The 23,858-nt window shown below is 57.2% G+C and overlaps 1 protein-coding gene across 2 annotated transcripts in view; it reads right to left on the bottom strand.

Annotated features, from left to right (window-relative positions):
• Nucleotides 1-1,250: 1,250 nt before the first annotated feature.
• Nucleotides 1,251-23,858, bottom strand: part of OLFM1 (olfactomedin 1) — a 34,976-nt gene continuing 12,368 nt past the window's right edge. Inside the window, exons 2-6 of one of the 2 annotated variants that reach the window (XM_032418375.1) lie at nt 21,973-22,122; nt 17,557-17,712; nt 15,388-15,607; nt 7,860-7,966; nt 1,251-2,934 (exon numbers count right to left, since the gene is read on the bottom strand). In XM_032418375.1, the coding sequence (XP_032274266.1) occupies nt 2,260-2,934; nt 7,860-7,966; nt 15,388-15,607; nt 17,557-17,712; nt 21,973-22,122 (1,308 nt within the window). In that variant the 3' untranslated portion in view covers nt 1,251-2,259. Of the gene's footprint in view, nt 2,935-7,859; nt 7,967-15,387; nt 15,608-15,788; nt 16,112-17,556; nt 17,713-21,972; nt 22,123-23,858 lie in introns of those variants that run through there. The other variant, XM_032418376.1, reaches the window with a different exon arrangement.

Here is a 23,858-nt window from a genome sequence, read left to right as displayed (position 1 = left end):
GTTTGATTCCAAGCCAGATTTTTAATAAAGAAAATTCATCCACAGATGTTCTGCCATCAGCCAATATATCCAGTTATTGGAATCTGGGAGATTTAGTGGCTGGCCGCTTGTTTTATTTGCTCTCCGGATGGAACCATTTCTCTTGTGTATTTAATATCCTGGAGGCATATTTTCCCTAGCAAATACGCAGTCCAAGACAGCAAATCCATTCTGGACCTCTGGGGTCATTATTTTTTTTCTGGAACTCAGAGCAGGTATCTATGTGCACGTTTGCTCTTCCCTCTGTCACTCGGGAGAAGTAGGAAGAAATCGGCCCAACTCGGAGCTGCGATTACAGGGCAGCCCCTGCCCGATGCGCTTGGTTGGGTCCCCATCACACTAGCCCCAGTGGCCTTGTGGATGGAACTGTGGCTTTACTGAAACTCGGGGCTTTTCCTTGAGTAACCAGCTCCCAACTCTCAGGGGGAAGAGTTTGGACCCCTCACTCCAAGAAAATTTGTAAGAACATAAAAGTGTGAACTGGTCTCCCCCTTGTACAAGCTTTACTTGCAAGCTCGTCCTGCCGACGTGGGAGAGCCGTCTTGCTCATGGGGGATGGCCAGCTAACGAGGCTCTAATTAAGGCCCAGCCCTCCCCCTGCCCGCCCCTCCTCTCCTGATGTCACTGTTCGGGGTATCCCTGAGCTCCCCGGCAGAAGGACGCTGAGGGGCCAGCAGTAACCAGAAAACAGGAAAGGATTGGGGGAGGGGGTCTCCTCATCGAAGGGCACAGCCTGTGAGTTGGTCCCAGCCCCATGGATGAGCGAGGTTCTCTGTGTCCAAGGCCTGGGGACCCGCGTCCCAGAGAGGGCCGGCTGCTGACCTCTCAGACCCACCACAGCCCCACTGAGCCAGCTGGCCAGGGAGGGCCTGGTTTACCTCTGCTGACCCGTCAGCATCTTCTCCATGGGTGCCCCTGCCACATCTCCGGTGGGTGCCTGTCCCAGACCCCGTCCAGAGGTGCCCTTGGAGGAGACCTCCACGGCAGAGTGAGGTGGAGTTCCGGGGATGCGGCCTCGGGTTCGCGTCCACCCCGGGGGGTGTGGAGTCCCAGGCTGGTCCTCTGACTTCTGGGGGATGGGGGTTGGGGACCCGGTGGAGAACGTGTCCCGGATGTGGCCTCTTGGGAGAGCCCTACCCGGACTCTGGGACACATCTGCAGGGCTCTGCAAGGCCCCATCATCTTGAAAACCTCAGAAATGACAAGTGAAGCAAAGACATCTAATATCTTTATTGTTCCTTTGATAACTGGACCATACAAAGTTCCCCTCGTTTTGACTTCGAACTGTACTCCCCACACCCGGTTGTCCTCGGGATCATCCCTTTCCCAGCGGAAACAGAGTTTCCCTAGATAAACCCTTCCCATCCGCGGTTACATTATTTAGGTAATTTAACAAGAAGAGAGCAATTCCTTTATTATCAACATGAACTTGATTACCTCTTTCTAAGGGTGAACACTGAATTTTTTTTTTCTTTTTAGAAACAAAAACCATCCACTTATTAAATCCAAACTACAGCACGGCATTTACAACATTCATTGCATCAACTGAACACACAGAGCTACCACCTCAAGGAAACGACAGACAGACGCGGCACGACAGATCTACGGGGGACGCGAGCTCGAACAGGTGGGCGCTGCCGCTGTCCACGCCACGCACGTGGCCGCCGGCGGCAGGCACCACACATGGGCCCGTGGGGACGCGGAGCCTCGGCGCGGCTCAGCTCTGACACGACACGCGGTCGAGAGACAGCAGGTGTGATGGATGAGTTACACTCGCCGAGCGCGGCTGGCCCGCGGGCCCTCGATGGGACACCGCAGGAACGCCCACGGGAGCTGAGCACGATCTAGGGGAAATGTCCATGCGACCTAACAGTGGTTGTTCTCAGGCGAGAACGGGCCAACAGTCGTTGCCTTACTTCTGCAGGTTATTTGACCAGAAAGGGGGCCGGGCGGGGGCGGGGGAGGGGACCAGGGATCCCTGGACTGCAGTTCCAGCTGCAAAGACGGGGGTGGGGGTGGGGGTCTCTTCCCAAGTGTGTCGCCCTCTCGCTCGAACCAGAAGCGCACGGAGGTGACGCCGCCACGCGGTGCCGGAGCCCACGCTGCAGCTGCTGTTTTGAAATTAGTATTATTAGTATCGTTTGGTAATTTTGGCAGCTCTTCCGCAGGAATGTCCGCGTGGGGGAGGCCTTGGCCCCCGGGCTTTCCAGGCAGAGACCACTACAACTCATCGGACCGGATGACGTGGAAGAGGGTGACGTTGTAGAGGATCTGGTGGCCGTTGTTCCAAGCGTACAGGGCGCGGTCCTTGGGGTTGTAGTCCAGCATGGAGATGTGCGAGTACTTGTTCTGGAAGGGGATGTCAATGTACTCGTAGGTCGAGGCGTTGGTCTGGTAGGCGTAGTGGACCTTGGTGCCCCCCGAGTAGCCGTTGGTGACGTAGAGAGTCCCGCAGATGATGAAGGCCTCGCCGGCGCTGCGCTTGGGGTAGCTGGTGTTCCAGGTCTGCAGCACCTGCAGGGACACGGGGTCCAGCTTGCTGATCACGATGTTGCCGGCATTCTGGTTGGTGGCGTAGACGGCCCACAGCCCGTTCTCGTCCACCATGAGGTCGATGTCCGAGTGGCCGCCCCAGGCGTAGTGGTACATGTTGTTGTAACCGGCGTAGTCCAGGCTGCGCGTCTTGAGGATCGTCTCCGTCTTCAGGTCGAACCGGATGACGATGTGGCTTTGGAACTTGTTGAAGTAGATGGAGCCGTTGTAGACCACCTGCCCTGTGCCGGACCAGGGGTGCGGGAGGCGGTGGGACGTGAAATTGTCCGTGGTCATGAAGTCAGTCATGGACTTGTACTCGCGGACAAAGCGGTTGTTGTGATAGCCGTCCATGTACCACACCTGCGAGGGGGGAGAGAGAGAGAGCGCGCACCCGTTAGCGGCTCTGGGGGACACGGGCGGGGCTCCCCCCGCGGGGCCTCGCCGCTCAGACTCAGAGTCTAATTGACTCTGCAGCGGCCCAGCGCCTCAAGAAGGAGCCGAAAGAACCAGGGGAGGATAACGAAGACCAGGCAACATCACGTCCTTCCCCCAAACTGCCAGGGTACTCGTCAAAGGGGACAGGACTGTCCTGCCAGGAAAGAAGGGTCCGGTGAGGACAAAGGATGGGGAGGCACACTCTGGGGAGGGGGTCTGGGGCTGTAGCCACCCCTGCAGGTCAGGGAAGTGGGCGGCAACAGAACCGCCCCCGGTCCCCTCTGCTTGGGCTGCGTCCAGGCTGGGGGTTCACTGCACTCTCCCTGGCCGGTACACAGCAGCTGCTCCCACTTATTTGGGGAAGGAAGGAACTCCGTCAGCATATGAACCCCCAAGCCAGCAAGACGGCGCTGGACGAGGAGAACGCTCACAGCCCCAGGCAGCTCCTGTGGCGTGGGGACCCAAGGCCAAGGGCACCAGGACAGCGGCCCGGACTGGGGCGTCCCGTCTGCCAGGCAGAAAGGCATTAATAGGACATTTGGGGCGTTACACGTGGGATCACGGTCACCCCCAACCCCCGCGCTGCTTCTCCAAGAAGAACGAGGGCTTCATGAAGGGCCCCAAGGGTCACAAACCACCAAGATAACAAACCCAGTGGTGGCCCACGTTTGGGGTTACAGAGGAAGAGATTTCCGATTATTGCTTAAATGCCAGTTGACTTGAAAACTGTCTAGACTTTGTACAAAATGCTTTAGTCATTTTCAACCAATATGGGAGCAAATTAGAAAGCAATGCAGTTACTCAGAGGAAAATCTGCCAGGCTAACGCCATCCTCAGTGCATCTGTCTGGCAATAAGACAGCTGCTTTATCCATCAGGGTTCTGCTGGCTGCAGGAGAGATTAAGGATGCGGGGCTTTCAGACACAGCATTACACATGCGTTAAAAATTAAAAAAAAATCCTAACCTTGTTCCTGAGGCATCTATTTGGATGCTTAGAGGCAGATGCGCTTTTTGTTTTTAATGAGATTTTTTTTTTTTAAGTTGGGTCTCATTTGAGGCTTTTGTTACCCTTAGCCCCCCGCAGAGCAACCCACAGTGATGCGGGTCTCAGATTGGAACGGGCGAGTGCTGGCCTGCCAGGGGTCCTGGGGGCCATGATCACGCTGCCAAGGACTGGCCCTCCTGCCTGCACTTGGCTCTCTCCTGAGACGGGGAGCTCACTGCTTCTTCCAAGACCCAGCTCAACCAACATCCCCCCCTTGGAACCCTCTCCTGACCCATGCCTACAGGGGCTGCCTCTCTCCCGCTCAGCACGGAGAGCACTCCTGAATGTGCATAAACATCTCCTCCCCCACCAGTGGGCCTGTGACACTGGGGAACCCCAGGGTCTGGTGCCTCCTTCCTGTGGGCAGAGATGGGTGAAATGGTCACCAAATTGCTCAGGATTTGTAAACTGCCTCTTCTTCCCAGAAAGTAGCAAATCAGACGCAGGGCACAACGTGTTTGGAAAATGCAATTTAGGCTGGGAGGGAAAGCCGGCACAAGGCACTAAATGTTTAACGACCAGCTCTTGGCCCGGCGGCTGTAAGACATCATTGAAAAGCCCCTCTATGCAAAGAAGGCACAGTATCGAGCCCCGAAGGGCCCTGAGATAAGGCGCCCCTTCCCTCCCAGTGGGCACCCCCTCTGGGTTTACCGGGATCTCCGGATCGGAATGCCTCTCCCTCCCCTCCTGTCCAAGTCCCAAGGCTTACACAGAATCCCATCACCCCAAAGAGGACCCCCTCGATTCTCTGGCCTGGCCCAGAACCCCCATATCTGAACGCCTAGAGCCTGGAACCTGGTTGCCCTCTGAGCCCCGGGGACACTCACTTCCCGGAACAATCGCGTCGGACTCCAGGGACAGAGCCAGGCATGCGTGTTGGTGAAAGCTTCAGGTGATTCCAATGTGCAGGCAAGGCTGGACCCTCTGGCTTGGAGCCCGTGCCCCCTTGTGCTCGGTTATGCTGTCAGCTCCCTATTGGCCCCCGGGCCTGGTGCCGCCTGACTGAACCTTCCAGAACTGCGATCCAGACCATCGCTCCTCTGTAAACCTGACTCCTCAGTTCCAGGCTCTTCCCTGCAGCATCCGGCTGCCTCTGCACCTGCCAGGCCAAGTCCCTGGCTCTCAGACACCTCTGTGCCCCCCACCTGCCGCTCCCACCACAATGCCCCCTCTCTCCACTGATCACGCTCACTTCCTGGAGGGCGTTTCCTACACCCCCTCTACCCCCAGGCAGGGAGGTCTCAATTTTGTAGTGGGGTGACTGGTGGCCCCCCAAAAGATATGTCCACATCCAGGAACCTGTAAATGTGACCTTATTTGGAAAAGAGAGCTTTGCAGATGTCATTAAGGATCTCGAGATGGATTAGGGTGGGCCCTAAATCCAGTGAGTGGCGTCTTAAGAAGAGGAGAGTCGTAGACATGAGGGGCTGATGCTAGCTGGCCTGGGACGTCTACAGCCGAAGCCAGACGACAGGAGGGAAGGTGTCGTGGACCCAAGACAGAGTCAGGGAGGAGGGTCTCCTGGGGGGCGGGCACAGCCTGGCATCAGGGGTGAGAGCTTCCACGGCCCCAGCACCATCAGAAGCACGTGGGCCGGTCACCGCTGGGAGAAGGCAGCTCCTGGACACAGCGGAAGAGCACGAGAGTCCAGCGTAGAGCCTGGCACCCAGCTGGTGCTTAACCAACGAGTCGCGGAAGGAAGGGCGCCAGGCATCCCGAGGCGACCTTGTTCCAGCAGCTCAGCGCAGAGGCGTCGGGAAGCCGTGAGCTCGACCTGATCCTCTGCGGCCCCCAGACGGGCCCCCCACCCAGCACCCCCTGTGCAGCGCTCCCTGCCCCCGGCCTCTGACCACACCCCGTGGCAGCCTGCCCTGAAGCCGACACGGGTTCTTGTTTCCCTTCGGAACAAGGCACTGGTTTCCTGCGTGTGTGACCAAACTGGGAGGGGAGAATGAAAACAGTCTAAACAAAACAGCTCTCCTCCAGATCAGTGGCAGGGCCCCGGGGCGCGTCCCTCAGCGGGCTGGGAGCTGGAGGTGGCTACGCTGAGCGCACCGCTCGGAATGGCCCGAACCACATGGGCGTGGGGCAGAGCTGCCCAGTGTCCCCGCCCGCGAGCGCGCCCCCCTCCCCTTGCCAGCAGCCCCACCCCACCTAAGCCTCCTCCCGCCGCCCCCTCTCCGCACGCTCCGTCCATCCCCGGGGCCTCCTTTTCTGGAGGCCGATCCAGTCATGAAGCAGAAAACAGACGTCCAGTTATCAAGAGCATCCACCACCCCTCGACAGCTTTGCAAACCGACACCCTCCCTGTTCGAGGCAAACAGCTGGGCTTCCAGGAGCCCCGATACTTGGGATCTGAGAAGGGGATCTCTTGAGCATCGCTCTTTACAACAAAGGAAGGCGATACCACAGCGGGGACCAGAGGCATGTGAGCAGTGTTGGGTGCGGTCTCACCATCACCAAACCCAGAACAGAGCTGGGGTTCACCACGGGCGATGTGGACCAGAAGACCAGTCGGGATTGCAATTAGCCCCTTAGACTGTCAGAGAACTTGCAAGCACCAGCTAACAGTCCCGACTCAGAAAATAAACAGAAACCACCCCCCAAACACCTGTCTGCACTCCCATCCCGGGTTTGCAGTCCCGGGTCCTGGGCCGGCCCCTCCAGAATCCTTTGCAGCTGAGGCTGGAGTGAGCTGCTCTGGGAGGGTGGATAGACAGATGGTGGCCACCACGGGGCCTGTGGTCACTGCCCCCCACCCACCTTCCCCAGGAGAAAGTGCGGGGCCGCCTCACTTCCGAAATACAAGAGATGCTGCTTCCTGTGGCAGTGAGGGAGGGGCGCTGCAGGGACCAGAAATCTCCGGGGAGAGGAAGCCACCTTCCCCTTTCCGGTTAAGAGTCCTCCAGACAAGGCCCAGAAGCTCCTCTCTCAATCCTGCCCGAAGGAAGAGCGGAGATTTTTTTAAAAAGTGATCAGTTTCTAAACGTCCTGCCAGCCTCTGAAAGCCAGGGGGTGGGTAGGAGTCGCCCCAGACTTCTGGCTTGTTCACGCTCCGGGGCGTAGCCAGCAAGCGGGCGCATCGCCAGAGGACACGTGCCCAGACGTGTCCCTCCTCCCCTGAGAGCCCCAGGAGGGTCTTCCTCTGGTGGAGGCTCTCAGCGCCCCCGAACAGCCCTGTCCAGGTGTCCCGGCGCTCAGCCGGCGGCCTTCACCCCCACACCCCCAAAGGGGCTCACAAGACACAACCCAGGCCCTGCTTTTCTCTCCTTTTCTGAGTTTTTTCCCAGGGGGGACATGTCTGGGAAAAAAAGAACAGGGCCTCTTCCCTAAATCAAAAAGGAACATGCGTTTCCATCAGCGTTGAAAAGAATAACAAATGAAATACAAATGAGATGCCATTAAGATAAGGAAGGCCTCACAGGACGCTCCTGCTGGAGCAGGGGTGGGGCTGGGAGGGTCTGGGAGCTCCCCTCCCCCACCCTCCAGCCAGGGAGGCAGAGTGGAGCCTGGGAGGGCTTTGCAGGGGTCCACCTGCTCTGACAGTCGCCACCATCCTTCCCACATGGGGCCCCATCCCCGCGGTCTGTGACTCCGTGTTAGCACAGGGACGTCGGCCAGGACCTGAGACCCTCCCCAAAGCTGCCGGGAGAACCAACCCCAGGGTCGCCCAGCCACAACTGCCGGGCTGGTTTTTGGCGTAGGTGGGCACGCGGGCATTGGAGCGAGGGCCAGACATTCGGGGGATGGCCCCAGGGGGGCCCACGGCACCCTCAGGCCCAGGCCCGGTGGAGGGGCACTTACCCTGTTATCACCTTCTGGGGCCAGAGGGTCTGTCATCCAGGACCCGAACCTTGAGCCAGAGGTCTTGACGGTCACGGGGTCACTGATGCCCGTCAGCTTGCCACAGGCTGAAAGACAATGCATAGCGCGGAAGAGTGAGTCCCTTGGCCCGACCCCGACCACCCACTGCAGGAGGATGTGGGTCCCCTCTGCCCCTCTTGGTCGGGGTGTCTGCCTAACAGCTGCTCTTGCCCCTCTTCTTCCTGGTGATACCCCCAGCCCCAAAGTCCCGAGAAGCTCCCCTGGTCCCGCAAACAGAGCCCCTGAGGCCAGGGTGGACGGGGAGAGGGAAGGGCGACACCCCCACCCCCCTGCCTCACTCCCTCTGTCCTGTTAGGCTCCCTGCAAGACTCCGTGCACCACCTGGGTCCCGAGGCACCTCTCTGGGAAGAGCCCACTGCTCCACGCCCCTGGGCCAGTTAGAACCAGACTAGGGGAAAGGCCCGCTCCTTCCCTGGAGAGCCTGTGAGCGTCTCCCGCAGGGGCAGGGGGAGAAGGTCCCTTCTGCCTGGGGGGAGCCCTGCGGCTGGAGAGCGGGGGCTCTGGAAGCACTGACGGAGCAGGGCAGCGGGATGGACGGGGCCTCAGATGTGACCTCGGTGCCACCCGTCTCACAGATGGAGGCCTGCGGGGAGAGAGGGACTCAGAGCCACGCCAGCACTCTGCACAGCGGAGCCTGGGACTCAGCGCTCTCTGCAGCCCAGCGCCCTTCCCAGCGCCCTTCCCACAGCCCCGGGGGCCTGCCAGGCTGCACCTGCAGGCCCGGCAAAGACTCCACAGCCACTTAGGTCTTCCAGAACAAATGAATCCCAGCCAGCCTGGAGGGCAAGGTGTTCCTGAGCCCTAGGAGCGGGATCAGCAGGTGGACACAGTGCAGTCAGCAAGGTCCCAAGAAGATCCGGGTGCTTTCAGAAGATTGTCAGTGACTTAACCCGGGGACACAGTTTAGCTGGGATAATCCCGCAGAGTGGAGGGCGGGCCAGGCCTCAGAAGCTGGTCTCTCTCTAAGAAAAAGCGGGGTGAGTATCTGCATTAGCATCATCACGCTGGGCTGCAAAGATAGACCCCTGACACCCCAGCCCGGCGCCTGGCATCCCGTTTCTTTGTGCTAGCAGGAGCGCGGAGGCCGCAGGGAGGGATATTGGCCGCCTGCAGGCAGGAATGGTGGGGGGGGGGGGGCTGGCTCTGCACCCAAATCCCCATCAGTGGCGCCGCCCTGCTCATGACCAGCCGCTGCCTTGGGTCCACACCTATTTCTACCAGGCTATCCCTTCCCCTCTCCAGACGGATTTCCTGTCTGTTCCACTTTCAGGAGCAATCGTGTGCTCTCCCACATAAATACTGTCCCCTCACAGCCCGCGGCTTCCTGGCAGGAGTCACTGCTCGTGGGGCTGGTGGCAGGTCTGCAGGTGGTCTAGGTCCCTGCTGAGAATCACAGCAAGTTTGCTGGGCCCCGTGCATAAGCCCCCCATCTGTGGGAGGACAAGGGGGACTGGAGGAAGGTCCCAGGTTTGCCAGTGTCTACAGGGACTGGGAGAAAAAGGGAGTGCTCAAGGCTGGTGTCCCCCTGCACTCTCTTGGCTCCTATGACCTGGGGGCCCCGGAGGCTGCCCCCAGGAGACAGCAGCTTCTCTGAACTGGGTGGGAATCGGGAGATGTTGACAGGGGCCACCTCCAGCCTCCAACAGCGTCCCCACCGCTGAGCCAGGGGACAGTGGTCCTGCCGGCAGCCCGGAAGCAGGAGCCATCGCCCCCAAGGGTGTCAAGGCTTAGGGAGCCCGGGGGTGCGTGGGTTTTCCATCCAACAGCACACCGTGGGATCCGGCACTGCACAGCGTGATGCTGACTCAGCCGAGGTTCCGGCCAAGACTGTGCGGCCACAGCCCCGTGCTGGAGACCTCCCTGAAGGAGACCAGATGTCTGTCCTCCATATCACACCCAGCAGGTGAAGATGCTGGGCCAGGGCCCCAGCTCGGCGCAGGTGCCTGGCCCTTCCCACCTCCACGCCTTTGCTCTGGCTGATCCTCCACCTGGCACGTCCTCCGCCCGCCCTCCCACCTGTCCTCTACGGCTTGGCCCAAACCCAAGCTTCTTCCCAAGACCTTGCCTTCGGAACCCCACCCACCCTGTCCTCACCGACTCATGCCAGGGACCACATATGTCCTGCGGCCTCGGACACACATGTCAGCGTCCAGGTCTTGCTGCCCCAGGCTACAAGCTTGTTGTCCTCTCTTGCTGTTTCCCCAAGGCTCTGCCCATGGAATTGTCCGTGAATGAGTGAGGGAATCATCTCTCAGGTACTCAGAGGTAAAATGATTCATCTCTCAGAAAACCCTCACGATGTCCTTCGCCACCGGCCCCAGCAGAGGGGACGGGAGGTGAAGCAGGGTCACCCTCCTCCGAGTGTGGCACAGACAGTTGGCCTTTTCCATAAGCCCAGAGGGCAGCCACGGGGGCCGAAGCAAGGGGAGCTTCTAGAAGGGTGCCTGACATGGATGCAGTGCTCAGTGGAGGCAGAAGCACGACCGTGATTGTGGATTCAGATTGAGGATGTGGAGAAAAGTCGGGGTCGGGGCTGCCTCAGACCACCCCACTGCGTCCTGCCCACTGGGGGCCTTCGGGCCTAGAGCAGAGCAGGGGAGCTGGCCACTGCGGGAAACAGGCTGCAGGTCAGGTCTGATCTGGAGGGGGATGCTCTGCAGCAGAGCCTGCCCTCCCCGGGCTGAGGCCTGCACCCCCCTCACCCAGGTGCTCCCCGGCTCCGAGGGCGGAGCACCAGCCTCCCCAGCCCCTTGAAGGGAGCCTTGAAATCATGGATCAGAGCGTGCAGAGAAGGGTCTGGCTGGCCTGGGTGCCCTGCTCTTCCAAATACTGGCTGCAGCCTCAGGTCTCCAGGGCCTACCGGGCTGGAGGCTGCCCCCCCCCCCCCCCCCGCTTGAGTCAGGGAGTTATTTTTGGTTCTCTGTCCAGACTGGTTCTGCCAAGACCTCAGGAGCTGACAGGATCTAAAAAAGCCCTATGGCAGAGCCTCATGGAGGAGTCTTGGCACATTCAGTTCAGGAAAGTGTCCCTCTCTGTCACGAGGGCTCAGGATGTGCGTAAGGAGGGGAGGAGGCTGGGAAAGCGCCCCTGCGCAGCTGCAGCTCAAAGGAGGTGGAGCTCCAGGGCCAGAGCACCCAGCTGGGAGGGCCTGGCCGCCCTCACCCTCTTCCAGAGCCCAGGGCCAGAGCCCAGGACGGGTGTCAGGAACGAGGTCACCGTGCAAAGCCGGGAGCCTGGACAAAGCAGTGCCCTGCAGATGAAATCATTTGCCTCTTGCTATTCCTAGAAGGAATCCACTTCTGAACAACAGCTGGGACAGTCTCCACAGGGAGCCCTGAGCAGGCCCAGGGTGACATGCCCACCAAGGAACCAGGCCAGAGACCAGAGCGAGGGCCCGAGAGCCCCATAGCAGGCAGGCTGGGCCCTCAGCTTTTGGTCTCCCTTGGTCCCAGCTTTTATCCCTCATGGACTGGGAACCGTTTGCAAAGCTGGGAGCTTGGGCAGGCACATGTCCTCGTAGCTGGAAGAACCTGAGGACAAAGCAGAGCCAGAGACTGGGAGTGGCACCAAGGGGGGGGGGGTGACTCATCTCCCCTCCGCATGGGCAGGGCAGGGCAGGCGCCCGAAGACCTCTCACCAGGCACGATCCTGAGCACCTCCTGGGAGGACTCCAGAAAGGGAAGCCTGCCCTGCCAGGATCCCACTCAGGTCAACACACGAGCAGCACTTTAGCTGTGGGTTGGTTTCTTTCCCGTGGGGTCTCCTGCAGGCAGAGGCATCTCAATCCTCCACTGAATGCAAAACCCGCTCGTGCTATTTTCGGCATCCCCCTTGCCAGCAACTCCCTCCCCCTGCCCCTTCAGGTCCCTGGGAGCAGGTCAGGGCCAATCCCTCTGCCTTCCTGAACCTGCTGTATCTCAAGGGCTAGAGAACAGGAAGGGGGCTTCAGACTTGCCTCCCCCAGGAGAGAGAGCCCAGGATGTGGTGCCAAGGCAAAGCACCATGCCCTGACATCCCAAACTGGCAAAGAAGTCTACACCCTGACCATTAGCAACGTGGACCCCGGGCTGGTGGGGCCGCTGACGCTGAAGCCCACGGGCTTCATTCACGTGTATTCTCAGTGGAACAAGAAGACCCCCAGAGATTCCGATGCCTGGCTCTGGGTGTCTGGGCACTTCCTTCCCACTGGGGGAAGGCCTAAAACTCAGCTATTCCCCCCTCACCCCCATTTTACAGACAGGAAAATTGAGGCCTGAAGCTAACAGGATGCTCAGGACACGTTGATGTATGAAGAGCATTCTGTAATTGGATCCCGAGTCTCTGGCTCAGTTGCTTTAGCTGCTGGGTCATCTGACTGTGTAGGCTCCCTGGGGGTGACTGTGAAGTCTCCAGCCCCAGCCTGGGGGACAGGGTCGCTGGGCAGCTCTGGCGCTCCCCTGTCTGGGAACAAGGGGAGCTCAGGGGAGCAGTCAGAAGCCGCCTCTCTTGCAGAGGATGCCCAGAGATGCGGAGCCCCACCTCCAGTTTTAGAAACGGAGTTTCAGAGTCATTTCTGGCTGGGCCTCTGGGAAAAACATACAATCCCATTGAGAGAGCAATCTTTACAAATAGAAACAGAAAACAAATGGAACCTTGTTTTTCTCTGCGTACATTTTGGGGTCAGGAATTACCAGCCACGTCAACTTAAAGAGAAGGTGGCCACAAGGAGTGACCTGTTGAGGGCACGTTGTCGGGGGCAGGGGGGTGGGGCTGCAGTGTCTATACCGGGAAGGTAACGGGGACCAACAGTGAGACTTCAGACCAAGGAGCCAAGGCGCTGAGGGGGCAGGGTTGGGGGGTACTGAGAGGCCAAGTCGTGCAGGAGCCCCAGCCCCTGGCATAGCTGTCAGGGAATGGGGGGCCCCCACAGGCAGGAGGCAGGCTCCTCTGCCCTATGCTCCCGGAACCTGCAAGCAGGCGAAGAGGCTGCTAAGATGGTACCCATTTGCAAGGCTGAAATAAAAACCATATCAAGCAGCCACAGGATAGGAATGTGGTCCCTAAGTTACTGAGCTTGAATGGAAACCTAGGGAGAGGGAGGGGCCATGTTCAATCTCTCATCTGCTTATTTATCTACCCCCACACTTACCCACCTACCTGTCTGTTCATCTACCTACCAACTGTATCTGTCTGCCTGCCCGCCTACCTGCCTACCTATCACTTCCTACTTGCCTGCCGACCGGCCGGCCCTGCGGCCCCCCACTCTGCCAGGCATAGTGTGAGCCACGATAGGAGGTCCCTGGACTCTCACGGTGATCCCAGGGCGTGGGGACTCCTACACCTTCACTGCACAGATAAACAGGTGGCTGGCCCTCGAGAGTCAGTGCCTGGGGAGAGTCACACGGCCGCAGGGTGATACCTAACTACAGCCAGCCGCAGACCGAGGGCCATCACCCTTTGGTGTTCATGTGACTCACCCGGCCGTTGGTTAAATGCAGATCCCTGGGCCCCCCACAGACTCCGATTCAGTGGGTCTATCTACAAGTCAAGGTGTTTCTGAAGAAAGAAACCCAGAGGCGAGACCGCACAGCCGCACCCCGATGGGAGAGCACACGGCCCCTGGGAGTCATCCTCTCTCTTTACTCCCAGATCAACCACCTCAGCGGCCCAAGGGTAACTGTGTGGAAGCCCCAAGATCCTAAGCCGCAAGGAAAATTGACGCAGCTTCTAAAAATAGGCCAGGTGCTGATGGGAAGGCTGCTCGTCCCGAGAGGGGCAGTGTCCCCCTGGGAGAGGCCTGTGGCTTCTCAGCGTTTGTAACTTTCCACTCTGAATTTCCACTTTGCTCCTTGACCCCCTACAGGGCAAGCGTGGAGGCCCCATCTCAGTTTCTCCCTGGTATACACAGTCCGTATCCCGGGGTGGGTAGGGGGGAATAAAATAACCAAAAGCCCCCTCACCCCTTCATTCTTCAGAGGCTGAGACCCCCGGGTGGAGGGTCTGGACAGAGAGAGGCGGTCAGCGTGTGGTCTAATGCTGGGTAGAAACCCCAACCTGTGCCCAACGGAAATAATTATATAACCCGTAGTCATAAATACGGTCCCATAATCGTGAACATTCTAAATATCACACCGACCCCTGGAGTCAGAACGGGAAGCGGTGTGGAGACTGCCCAGCCCTGACCCCTCCTGGGGCCGTCCCGGGTCCCCCAGCCCCTGACACACCAGGACAGGGGCGCCATAAAGCGCATCACTGGAAAAACGCAGTAGACAATCCCTCATGGGACTCAGCAGAAGTGCCCACATTAAACCAGATTAAACTCCCAACGCCTCTCGCCGTCCTCCCCAGGCTTGGGGGGACTTTCGAGTGTTTGTCTTTGCTGGGAGGCCTAGAGCAGCGTTCGAGATAATCTGGACGTTTGGACCTGCTCAAACGGGGGCTGGCTGACTACTTCCTTGCCTTTCGGATGTTCTCTCCCTTTTGCCTCACGGCACCAGGGATTTTTAAAAGTATTTGCTACTTTGGGATGTTGTAAGTTTATAAGAAGGCATTTGGGGTATATGTGGGGGGTGTGGGGTGGGAATCAAGTTAGAATAACAGATAAAACCTAAGGGAAACTTCTTCATAAACCAAAATTACACTAAAAATTACCCTAAAGTACACTAAGGATACCGTATGAACATGAACAACCTTGGTGTCAAAAACCAGTAGGTGAGAAGGGCCAGCTACTCTCCACACGAAAACCTAAGAATGAACTGGAAATTGGAAACGTGGCAGGAGAGTGGGCTCAGACGCCAGCAAGTCACGATTTGTGAGAGCACCCAATAGGGAAGTTGATAAGGCGAGCGGGAATTCAAGCACAAGCCAGAATCTAGAGGGGTCCCCCCCATGGCGGGGGACCCCCAGATCTGGTGCCTCCCCAGAAAGCAACAATGGGGTTGAGGAGCCTGTGGGCTCAGAGGCTCCCTCCATCCAGGCTGTTAGGACGGACTGACGCCTTTTCTCGCTGTGAATGGCAAGTCCTCTATGGTGGTGTGACCGAATTTTCTTTCCTCTTTTATTCAAACCACGCATGATTCGCTACCTCGGGAGTTTCGTCAGCCCTTGTTCCCAACCTGGAGAGAATATGAGATGTATGTTTCCAGCCCTATTAAACTCGTGTCCTAAACACACCCATTCCACACACAGACACACCCACTCATACATACTCTGCAGATGGTATGTGGCATCGAGTCCCTTTTCCGGATGTGCGACTTCATGGGGTCTGCGAGCCGGCCTTTGCACAGTGCCCTAGGGCGAGTGCCGTCTCTGTATGCTCCCCAGCGGGAGCCCTACCCAGAAGCCCTAATCCAGCCGCGGCCTCCCTGAAGCCAGGCGGGCGCTGTCCATTTCAGCACCACTCCCTAAGCCTGTAGGAGAGCGGAGGTGGGCCGTGCAGCGCCACGCCCCCGCAGGGTTCTGGTCCTACCTAGTTTTTGCATGCATGCACGGAGCCTTTCTTCAAGATTGGACACTCTGCTCTGAAGTTCATCGTAGTCATAGGCGCCAATTTCCTCTTGCAGCTCGTTAAGCACTGACGTCAGATTCTGGACCTCCTCCTTAAATTGCAATACCAATTTGGCATCGGCCTTGTACTCTTCCAACACAGGGATCAAAGGCCTAAGTTCATCCATTTTCGCTTTTATCGCCTGCAAGGTTAAAATAAGCTGGGTTCAGTGCTCTGCGTGCAAAAACTTGCAACACCCTGCCTTGGCCTGGCTTCTCCCCGGGTGAGGGAGCGTGTGCACACTCCTGTTTCATTTATAGGTTTATGTATTCTGGCCCAAAAGAGTTAGGAGAGCATATTAAACAGTCTTCAGAACACCAACATATTTGGGAAAGGTCTTTATTGTCAGTTTAGAATGCAACATCTTAAGGTTACATGCTTTTAATCACACACACAGTTTCTTTTTTTTTTCTTTTTCAAAAAATGCATTGACAAGGGTTCAAACTATCCATGGAATGCATCTACAGTCGCATGCAAAAGAGGATCCTGGTTGTGTTCAAGGTTCCTTAGTGATATGGTGCTAAGTATTGGAAAATAATAGTAAAAATGCATGGTGCAAAAGCTCTCTGACCCTCTGTCATGGTTACATGGGAGTGGACTGCTTCTTCAGTCACTGCAGCACTGAAAAAACGCTTTTAAGTTAGCCCTGCAAGCAAGAAAACGAAATACTGTTGAAGAGCTACCTCACTAGCCTGCCTTAAACAGACAGCCATTAATAGACAAATATTTTCATGGTCACTTAAAAAAAAAAATCACACTCCATTGCTAGATTTAGTCTAAACCAACTGCTTGAACAGTTATAGAGATTCCCTCACAATCCCTGGTGAAATTCTTAATGCAATTAAAGCATGGTCAGAGGCAAGGGGTTGCTTTTCCTCCCCAGGGGCCATATTGCTCCAAATTTTGGACCTGGGAGAGATGCCCGTGTGGACAGTGCTTGCAAAGATGAGCTAGCTCATGGCGGCTAAAGAGACCCCTGTCTTCAGAGGAATTGGACTCTAGCATGGCACAAGGGAATGCTGGCCTTTCAGGGAGAGACACAAACTCTTTTTGGTCAGGTGGGTCAAAAATCTCTCTCTCTGAGATAATTCACGATGACGTTGTCAGAAGCAAGGACAGCAGAGTCACCTGCCTCCAACGTGAGCAACTGGCTCATTGCTCCTCGATAGGATCAGGCCTGCTATTATTTTATTTATAATATAGATTTATTACTTCGTTAGCCTGCCGTTTGGTCTGTATAATGTATCGGTTTTAAAAGTGGATTACTTCTTGCTTCATGCAGGGAGCACATCAAAGGAAAACATTAGCATAAAAAGGACAGGAAGACAGAGCATCAGCAATTTCTAGTCAAGCAGGGCTGTGTAATTTGACCTGTTCATTTATATCTGGGCTAGATTGCTAATTAACATGCACGTGTACCTTAATTAAGGTGCATATAATTTTTCAATTTAATCATTTTGAAGCTGAGTAAACTAGAGGTGTATATATATGTATATATACATATTTCTATATATGTATATATAATTTTAGGTCAAACTCTGGCTTTAAAGTCCAGAGTGACCCAGAGAGAAAAAGAAAAAAAAAAAAAAACACTTACCAGGAAGTGAGAAAGATGTTGGTGTCTCTCTCTTTCCTCCCTGCAAATCTACAGTGTGCCCTGTCATAGCTAAATTAGGTCAGATGTGAAAAATTGCCCTGAGTGATCCCTGCTCAGAAATGGCTCTAATCAATTAAGCTAATCCTTGGCTAATGGGATTTACCTATAGCAGCTGCAGAATGACAAGGACCAATCATGTCTCTTCCCAGCTAATCTGTGACCTGGCTTCTGAAGCCAGGTCCTGGGACCCTGGCCTGGGAAGCTAATGGGGGCTGAAAACCGCCGCTCTGTCCACCCCTTGACCCTGTTGTTCGCCTAGCGAGGGCGAGGGCAGGGTGCCTCTCCATTTCCAAGGATGGTGGCAGCCGTTTGCAAGGCCAAGGGCAATTTCTGCTGGGCTCCTCCCCAGCCCCAACTTTCTAGTTCTGGAGGGGAAGGGGAAAGCACAAAGGGAAACCAAACCCAGTCTCACTAGGAGGAAGGAGCACACATACCTTGAACTGCCTGGCCAGGTGTTGCTTATGGCTTTCCTCCACCTGCTTGAACTTGGACTCCAGTCCCTTCATCTGGTTCTCCATTTTTTCCACATACTGCAAGTCCCTCTGAGTCCGCCTGTCCAGGACCTCTATGGATTGAGACATGTTTTGCACCTGTCAAAAAGGCAACAGGTTCAAGAAAGGAGCTGCAGCAGGTGCCCGCCCATTTTATTTGCCTCCTAATACACGACAGTGACCTTTTCCACACAGCAGACACACTGGGAACCAGAGGCGGCCCATGCATTATTTACTAGTTAATCACCAGCAGCGGGGAGTGTTATGACCAAGAACTCCCCAAACAGAGCAAATTGGTTTGGTAAACATTTCCTCTGCCATGTTCCAGAAAGCTTTCTCTTACGGCCGGGGATGCAAATCAGGGGTTCAGGAACCTCGGGTCCTCCCCAGCTCACAGCTCCAGGCATAGAAGGCTTTGGGTAACTTTTTTTTTTCTTCTTTATTTTGTCAGAGGGGAGGGGACTGTGATTCTGCAGGATGAAACCGGTTAGGCAGGCATAAACACCAACAAGGATGAATAGTGCTTTTGGGCTTCCCCCACCCCAGGTGGAGACTCTCTGTCCCCCTAAATCTCACAGGCATCCTGCTGCGAAGGTTGATGGCAGGAGCATGGAGTCAAGCTACAAGGAAACTGCTCTCCCTGACTCTGCATCAACCCTTGTCCCCATCTCGCGCACCATCCATCACACCTCCCGGTATCATAGGTAGATGACTGTTCTGTAAACACACACGTTCAGTGCATACAGTCAGGAATCAATCACCCAGCAAATGAAGAGTCGCTGTTCTACATCTTTGCAGGCAGATCTGAATTGAGTCTAGCCTCAAGATGGAACTTTAATATTCAACAGGATTCCAGAGAGCTTAAAAGGAAAACCGTTTCAGTGCAGCCACCTGCCAGGGCATTTTATTTCTGGGAAACTGGCTGGTGCATCTGTGCACATGCATTTGGGGCGGTGGGGAGGCGGATGGAGCTCAGGAGTGTGCAGCGGTGTTTGGGCCACTTCTCAGAATCTAATCCAATCACCAGGGAGGAAGATACCTTCACGACCACCGCAAATCTTCGCATCTGATTTCATGCTGCCTTTGAAAACCCTCTCCCTTTCTCGGAACAGAATCATTTGGGCATGACACATAGCCTGACTCGGTCAGTGAGAACATGACAGTGCGGTTTCTACCACTTATGGTACATCTTCCACCCCCACAAATAAAATAAAGTAAGAGCACAACCGAAAGGCTGCTCGGTAGGAGAAAAACCGGTATTACTCATTGCAGCATTTTAAAATGCCTGGAATTTTATGGCTAGTTATTTAAAAGTAACACACAAATCCAGTTTAAAAATTCAGGTTTGTAAAATACACCATGTGGGTGACTCTGATACTCTCTGATCCTTTCTATAGGGAACTGGAAAACATTTGCTCTATTACCTTCTCTCTCCCTGCCCCCCTCACCTGATTCTGTCACACTGAATAACCACAAGACTTCCTTTGAGAAGAGCTGTGAGTTTTGGTTTCCTTCATATTTTAAAGCCCAGCCCAAACACCACCTCCTCCAGGGAGGCTTCCAGGATGCACCAAAGCCAGAAGCGGCTGCATACTACTTGGAAACGGCATCACCTCGCTGGCGCAATGCCTGACCGGCAGTAACCACACATACACATCTGTCTCAACCACATGGCTGGACAGGCAACTCGGGGTGGGAGGGGCCTGGGGCTTATTCACTCCTACAACCACAGCACAAGCCCCCCCCCCCCCCCCCCGTGCCTAATGCACGGAGGGCCTCCTGCAGCCACAGTGCTGGGAGGAGGAGCACAAATGGCCGCTCCAGTCAAGATCCCTCTCCCCTCTGGAGACGTAGGGTTCCTGCCGTGTTGGCAAAACCCACAAGAGCAGGGGCTTCCGTGGGCTGAGCAGAAGCTGCTGGGTCCGCACTCGCTCCAGACTCAGACCTCCAACGGGGGCCACACGCAGCGCGATGGGCTTCTCATTTGCCAGACAAGGAATGCTTTTCACGAATTTTAAATAAGATTAAATTTAAGATCGAGAAAACAAATTTTAAAGATGCCAAGCTACTCCATTGCCTTAAAACAAAATGCGGACTCTCCTACTGTCTGTCCCACCTGGAGCGAGGACCCCCACTCTGGCCGGTCATAAAGCAGACGAATGGGCCGAGGTGGGTGTTCTCCCTCCAGAAGACCCCGGTCTACGCCCCCATCCCTGGGCCATCCATCCTCTTTCCTGCAGGATGTGTCCCTGAGAAGCCAACTGACGAGCTCAAGGTCACACAGCTATCAAAGACGCAGTCCTCCCCAGGCTGAGCCCGTCCTGTCACTTACTCCATTCAATCTTTATAAAACCCTGGGAGGTGAACACTATTTCGAGTCCCATGTTATACATAAAGAGACCAAGGCTCAGAGAAGTTAAGCCGCTTGTCTACCATCCCACAGCGGGCAGCCACGATCCAAAGCCTGGCCTGACTCCAAAGCCCCTACTTCCAAAGTCAGGGCTGGTGGCTTTTTCAAAGAGAACAGAGCCCACGGCCCCCACAGGCCTTTTCCACTCAGCGGGTTTCCAGCGGCCCTCAGCCCTGGCCGCAGGTCGGCACTGGGGCATCTGTAGGGTACTGGCCTCCAGGCCCTCCCAGGGACCCCAGGCCAACGACAGTCGGACCCCTGGGTGTGCAGCCCATGACTGCACCGCTGGACGCCCCTCGGGTGGAGCTCCACGTGCAGCTAGGCTGGAGAAGCACAGAGCTCCGCGCCTCGGGCTCGGTTGGGACCCCAGCCCCGCCGAGGGAACACACCACCAGAGCCTCGCACCTCGGTGCCCCCTCCCCACAGGCAGGAGCAGCCCTGCCCCCGCCACACAGTCTGAACGCAGGAAGCCACGGGGCCCTCTTTCACAACAAAAGGCTGCTGCCCTCTGAAAACACAGTGCCCACTGGGGTATAAGATAGGGCTTTAAACCTTTCAGCCCTGACACCCTGGAGTATGGAGGCAGAAAGAAGGGCCCCAAAGCCTGCGCTCCCAGGGGCTCCGAGAGCTTTCTGGAATCCAGAGGGCACCTCCCCCAAGAGCTCCAGGGCCCGAAGCCTGCCCCCCCCCCCCCCCCCCCCCCCCCCCCAGGTCCCAGAGGCCCCTCCCAGCTCCACCTCCTTCCTCTGCAATTCTGAATAATTAAAGGCCCAATTAGGCTACGGTCTAGTTCAGTGTTAATGAACGTTTGTGGCATGTGCTAAATGTGTTTACTTTAATTCTTCCTAAATGAAGTACTGGGTGGGCTGGAGACAGCAGAACAAAGACCACACTGTCACCCACAGTGGACCAGCACCACGGCCAGGCTGCGCCCATGGCCTCTGGGCCCTTCTCCCCCCACACACCCATCCCGGGGACCGTGCAGAGCTGGGCGCAGCCGGGAGTCGCTGACCCACACCTTCCCTCCACACTTGGGGAAACTGAGGCCGAGACAAGGACCTGCCCTGCCTGCAGCTGTATGAGGGCTTGTGGTTGAGCTGGGCTCAAAACTGAGCAGTTCTGACCGAGCACCGTGGTGCTGTCCTCTCTCCAAACGCACGGCCGCGACCTTCCCCAGCAAGGAGCACAGCCCCGGGGGGTGGGGAAGGGCTTCCTCAGGGCTCAGGCCGCTCCCCACCCCATACCCCTCAACCGTGGCAAACCTACGGCTTACCGGGGTGTGTGTGTGTGTACGTGGGGTACGTATCTGTGCTGTGTACGTGGGGTACGTATCTGTGCTGTGTACGTGGGGTATGTGTGGTGCACGTGTATCCGGTGTGGGGGGGGGGGGGGGTGTGGAGGAGGTTTGTTCATGGTGCGTGCATGGGCGTGTGGTGTCCGTGTGCGTAGGTGGGTGGTGAAACGGGGTGAAAAATCTCGCCACGTTGACATGATTCTTGTGTAGGTTCTTTGAAATGACGGGTGTAAAGTGCGTGTTTGCACGGCATGGCGCTGCGGGGCTGCCGAGGGGCAGACTCGGGGCACCTGCACCACACGGCCAGCGATTGGCAGATCCAGTTGCTCGCGGGCCCCGGAAAGAGCCCACCAGCCGAGACCCAAGGGGCCCCCAGGGCGCTCTCCCGGGGGGCTGCATCGCTAGGAGAGATGGGGAGATGGTGGCACGGGGGAGCAGCCCACGACCCCCGCGGCTCCCCAGGGCAGCGACCAGCAGGGGCTACTCGTCTCCTCCTGCGCCATCCGTGGGGGGCCTCCATCCACCCAGTCATCCATTCACAACTACTCTGAGCATGGACACGCCGAGAAAGAGGGAGGTCTTGCCGCCGGGACAGACGATGCAGGCCAGCCCGGCCCCGGGGCTGGTGTGGGCACACACACGCGCACAGACTCACCTTCTCCAGGAGCTGCCTTAGCTGTTTCGTGCGGGCATCCCGTGAACACATGGTCTGCTGGGGGGCGACCACTGTGCAGATACACCTGCCCTCGCTGTCCTGGGCAGAGCTGTACACCTGCCAGCTCTCTTCAGGGTTGGTGGGCAACACCTGGGGGGGCAGGTGGGGTGAGGGAGCGAGAGGGAGAGAAGTGAGACCATAAGGCAGTGCATCGGGCACGACAACCAGGGAGGGCTGTCCAAGTCCAACCCCTGGCAGAGAAGGAGAAAAGCGGTCCGAAGACACGTTCTGACCACGGGGACGGACGGGAGCCCCTGAGAACAAAGGGGCGGAATCCCATTGAGGCCCCCGGGGCTAGAAGGAAGTCAAACAGGCACAACTCTAAATTTTGTTCAAATTCAGGGGATTTTTCAATTCCAGGGATGTTTGGTGTTCTGGCATCTGACCGAATCGATAGGCCAGGTAGCAGGGAGGGGGAGAGGCCGCAAGCCGGCGAGGAGTCAGGCCGGAACGCGAGTGCCTGGTTGACTCACAGCAGCACGTAATTCAGAAACAAGATCTCCTCCTCATAAGGCTGGCGCAGCCTTGCAAAGCCGTCCCTGACGCTTGGAGATGGACACCCGTGGTAAGAGCCGGGATCCGGCAGCCCGCTAGCCCAGAGCCGCAACGACCCCGAGCCCCAGCTGCCGTCCCGCAGGAAGCCTGGCAGAGACTGCCCGAGGAGATACCAGCCTTCCAACTCTGCGAGGGCTGCTACCCACGAGTCATTTGGTGGCTGTCGCCAAGTTTCTGGTGCCATGTGGGGCCAGGTCACACCCAACCTCAGTCCTGGGGTATGCCCAAGGAACACCGAGAAACCAGGGCTGTTCCTGGCTGCTGTCACCTTGCAGCCCAGGTCAGGTGCTGAGCACTCGGTACACGGGGAGGACACTACTATCCAAAACACTCCCCTAGCACAGACCCTCCCCCGCAGCCTGCCCTGTCGCCTCAGGTCACCTCCCTGCTATTTTTAGCATGGGGATGGGGAGGAGAATCTATAGTAGCTATACATTCGTTTCATTCATTGCCAACCCCAGAAGCTGAGGACCTAAACGCAGGAGCGCAGTCATTACGAAAGCAACGCTGGGTGCCATCCTTGAAACACCCGGTGGGGTGAACATGACGAGGGTCTTAGGTTGGGGTCACGTGGAGACCTCCTCCCAGAGCACTGTGCCCTGGGCAGCCAAAACCAGGCAGGAGAGGAGCCTCCTGCCCGCCACCCCCCACCCCAGAGGGAGCCAGCCTGGGGCCCTTCCTCACATCCTCCTCCGCTCAGGGGTGCTTCCCGCTTAGCCTGGCTCAGCTTAGCCTGGCTCACGCAGCTCCAGCCACCATCTGAGTCAGCCCTGCCCACAGGCGCCCTGGCCACTCGCCCCCTCCCCCAATGCCTTGACAAGGGAAGAAAAAGACACCTGGGAAGCAGGACGGAGGGGTGACAGGACCGAGAGGGGGCCAGCTCCACAGCAGGTGCCTCCCAGGGCCCCGCCCCGGCCACTGCACCTTCGGGCTCCGGGACCCTGAGGGACCTGGCGCGGGGATGAACAGGGAAAGGAGGCTCAGGGACTCGGAGCCACCAGCTCGCTCGCCTGCCAGCTGGTCCACTCTGGCAGTCCAGTCCGGTCCGGCTTTCACAAAGTAGGGCGGGCTCAGTTCGAGCGCTGGCTGGACCAGCCCCGACAGGGTGGAGCAGCCGCATCCCCACCCCTTACCTGCTGAGTGACCTTGGACAAGTCCCCAAGTCCCCTGCCTCAGTTTCCTGACCTTGTCAGTGAGGAACTTCCTATTAGTTGAAGGGGACTCCAAGCCTCAGAGTCCCTGAGGCCCCCTGCCCCCCCCCGGGGGAACCC

Source organism: Phoca vitulina, unplaced genomic scaffold (genome assembly GCF_004348235.1).
Source record: "Phoca vitulina isolate PV1807 unplaced genomic scaffold, GSC_HSeal_1.0 scaffold21, whole genome shotgun sequence".
NCBI lineage: Eukaryota > Metazoa > Chordata > Mammalia > Carnivora > Phocidae > Phoca > Phoca vitulina.
The sequence above is the reverse complement of the archived record's forward strand: the minus strand, read 5'-3'. Positions and strand labels throughout refer to the sequence as shown.